Source organism: Lactuca serriola, chromosome 3 (assembly GCF_051521515.1).
Source record: "Lactuca serriola cultivar US96UC23 chromosome 3, Lser_US96UC23_V15, whole genome shotgun sequence".
NCBI lineage: Eukaryota > Viridiplantae > Streptophyta > Magnoliopsida > Asterales > Asteraceae > Lactuca > Lactuca serriola.
In genome coordinates, this window is record NC_136410.1 from 221,063,601 (window position 1) to 221,067,011 (window position 3,411).

Here is a 3,411-nt window from a genome sequence, read left to right on the forward strand (position 1 = left end):
TAAAATTTTGTTGATCTTATTCGAAGCTTATGATTATTTTGGTTCTCATTATATAACTAATGCATATCATTATGCTTTGAATGTAAAAAAAAAAAAAAAAAAAAAAAAAAAAAAAAAAAAAAAAAAAAAAACATGTATTTATATAAAAATATAGTTTTTAAACGAAAAAAATTATATTTATATGGTTTAAAATGTAATAAAAAAAAATATTTATACAATTTCAAATGGAAAATGATCAACATTGAACAAAATTGAAAAAAAAATGATATTCGATTTGGAATAAAAAAATAAAATGTCAAAATTGAAAAAAAAATTAACTTAGTGTTAAAATCGAAAAAAGTAAAAACCTTTTGTGGGAAAAAATCAAATTTGACACGTTAGCATGTCACGTCATCATGCAATGTTAATAGGTAACCTGTTTTACTGGTCAAACGGTGAGAATTATAAAAAAATTCGAAAACACAGTGTCATATTAGAATTTTGGTGTAAACTTAGTGTCTTTCACTCTTTTGTGCTATTTATCCGAGTCTAAAAAGTTTGTCACATTTACATAATGAATTTATTTTATTGGTATTTTTCATGTAACTTCGATGTAAATTATAATACAATTTGGGTAGAAACACATAAAAATGATTCACAAATTGCCTCTTATCCATTAAAAGAATTTGATGTTTCAATGTAAATGTAATAGACCCATATACAACCGTTTAATACCATATGTGACTCATGGAAACCTTCAACTTTATCCTACAAAAATATGGTGTGTGTTTCTTGTTTAATTAACTTGTCCATTCATGAATGACGATGAAGAAAATCTCATATAGAAAGAACTAACTGTAACGACTAAGAAACCTTCATGTAAATGGTTTTTATTATGACTTTATTTTAAATATCTATATGTAATTAATTATACGTATTAAGAGATGATAGTAACTTACAATATACACTGCAATTCATAAGATACAAATGGCTAAAGTAGAGTATAATTGGCAACGTTCTTGCTAGCTAGGTACATCCATAAGACATTATATATAGTAGCGTTCAATGAAAGTTTTTCTATTGAGTTCCTTAGAAAATAAGTCCTTGAAGAAATCCACGACAGATACCCTTTTAAATTTTGGAGGTGTGTCTGGAGTAATTAGACTTGGTGCTGGTCCTAAATCCCCATCCAAATTCGGGTTTAAAAATGTAGCAATCGATAACCTCTCTTTCTCCGAGTTCACAATTGCTCTATGTTCAATGCTTTTATATTGTCCATTTGTCACTATCTGAAAATAAACAAACCCGTATAAATAGGACAATAAATACGAAATTTATCTTTCGTTATTTTCAATCAAAATCGTATAAGACAAATGGAGATGTTAAATATAAGTGATCATGGATAAAGAAATGACCTCTAGGATATCTCCAATATTAACAATGAAAGCGTTAGGGAGTGGTTTGATTGGGATCCAAATGCCATCTTTTTTAATTTGAAGGCCTTCTACTTCATTGAGTTGGAGAAGAATTGTGATTCCAACAGCATCTGAGTGAGGGGTGAGACCTATGACTTGTTCGGGTTGTGGACATGGTGGGTAGTAGTTCATCCTCATTGCTTGCATTCCTTCCTTGAACAGAGTTATCATATCGGTACTTTCCATTTTCAAAGCGTTAGCGATGAAGCATAGAGTTTTTAAGGCAACATTCTTAAGCTCTTTTGAGTATGCATGTAGGGTATCTCTGTTATTTTTCAAAAAATAAAAATAGCCATTAAATTAATATATAAATCATTATAACACACATCCAAAAAATTACATATAAAACTACATAAATAAAATTATACTTTACTTCAAAAACGTTTCAATGCTTGACTTCACACATATATTACTAAAAGTACCAAAAAAAAATTACGTCAAATTTACAATGTGAATTTTTGAAAATTCACAATGTGAATCCGGATTCACACGATGAATCCGAAAATTATTTTTCACATTCACAATGTTAATAGATAAACTTAGATATTTTTAGATTTTTTTTTCGATAAAGAATAAGCTCTAGAAATTGAAAAAAAGATTTGGTTTTTTGAAGAACCAATAATTATGGTTCTCTATTGAACTTTTATATATATACATATATATATATATATATATATATATATATATATATATATATATATATATATATATATATATATATCATTGATCAGTAGTTATGTCAAATGTATTATTACCTCTACAAAAGGTGATAGTAACATGATTAATCATTCATATCATGATCAGTTCCTATGTTGACTTTATTAAAACTATTCATAGTTGACTTTTATAAACAACTTGTTTGAAAGCATAAATCCCAACACAAATAAGGAGAGGGATGACTGACCTGAAAGGAAGAGGTAGGTTAGGAAACAAATGAGGCTTCCTAATATTTTCAGGAAGAGTAACCAGGTAAAATATATCGGCCCAATCTAGCTTTTGCTCGTTGGACACAACAAAAGCTTGTCCAAATCCCTCAAGGTCTTCACTAGTTTGCCAAAACTTCTTCTTTTCATCCATTGACAACTTAAAGAATTCTTGTGTCTCTTTCTTCATTCTCTCCACTAATGGTAAACTCACCCCATGATTTATGATCTATAATATTCATATCAAAATCAAATTTCTAAAACACGAGCCTATATAGGCATGTGAGAGGAAGTTAATCTTATTTGTATATTTATAAATTAAAGTTTATAATTTTTGGGTTAATGAACAGATGAGGAAAACTCCAAAAAAAATAGAGTTTATCATGTATGACATATAATCTTACAAAAGATTTAGCTATTATAATAAACTAGATTAAGCATGTACCTGAAAGAAGCCCCACTCCTTACAAGCAAGATGTAGTTTTTCTAATTCATCATCAGCTGAATCCTCACATGATAACTTCTCCATATCAATGATTGGCACTTTAGGCAGTGAAGACAACAACGATGATACGACCGGGGGGTCTTGATCAGGGCGAACATATCGAGCTGGAACCTTAGTAACTGGTTCCTTAGCTAGTTCTTGTACACTCGGCACCAATAAAGAAGCCCCCAAACCAACTCCTTTTGGTTCCATGGTATTCCTCAGTATGTGTTCTTATGTAGATATCTTAGAGATCTTCTAATGTGTCCTTGGTTATATATATATATATATATATATATATATATATATATATATATATATATATATATATATATATATATATATATATATATATATATATATATATATATTAACAATAAATAATTTTTGTTAGACATATAAAGACAAATGACTAGTTTTTTCTTTAATATAAAAATACAATGCCTTCATTTGAAGCTACTGGATGTAAAGGAAATTAGAAGACAAAAGAAGTGGGAACTTGTAACAATCAACAAAACTTCATTGTAAACGCAATACCAACAATTGTAGT

General features: G+C 28.4%; 1 protein-coding gene across 1 annotated transcript; it reads right to left on the minus strand.

The window, feature by feature from the left end:
* Positions 1-896: 896 nt before the first annotated feature.
* LOC145093608 (oxoglutarate-dependent flavonoid 7-O-demethylase 1-like) lies at positions 897-3,121 on the minus strand. The gene is made up of 4 exons (XM_079031798.1): positions 2,823-3,121; positions 2,359-2,606; positions 1,395-1,719; positions 897-1,268 (listed from the first exon to the last, which is right to left on the minus strand). The coding sequence occupies exons 1-4, from the start codon at positions 3,072-3,074 to the stop codon at positions 1,026-1,028; spliced, it is 1,068 nt and encodes a 355-aa protein (XP_078887924.1). The 5' UTR covers positions 3,075-3,121; the 3' UTR covers positions 897-1,025.
* Between the last annotated feature and the right edge of the window lie 290 nt (positions 3,122-3,411).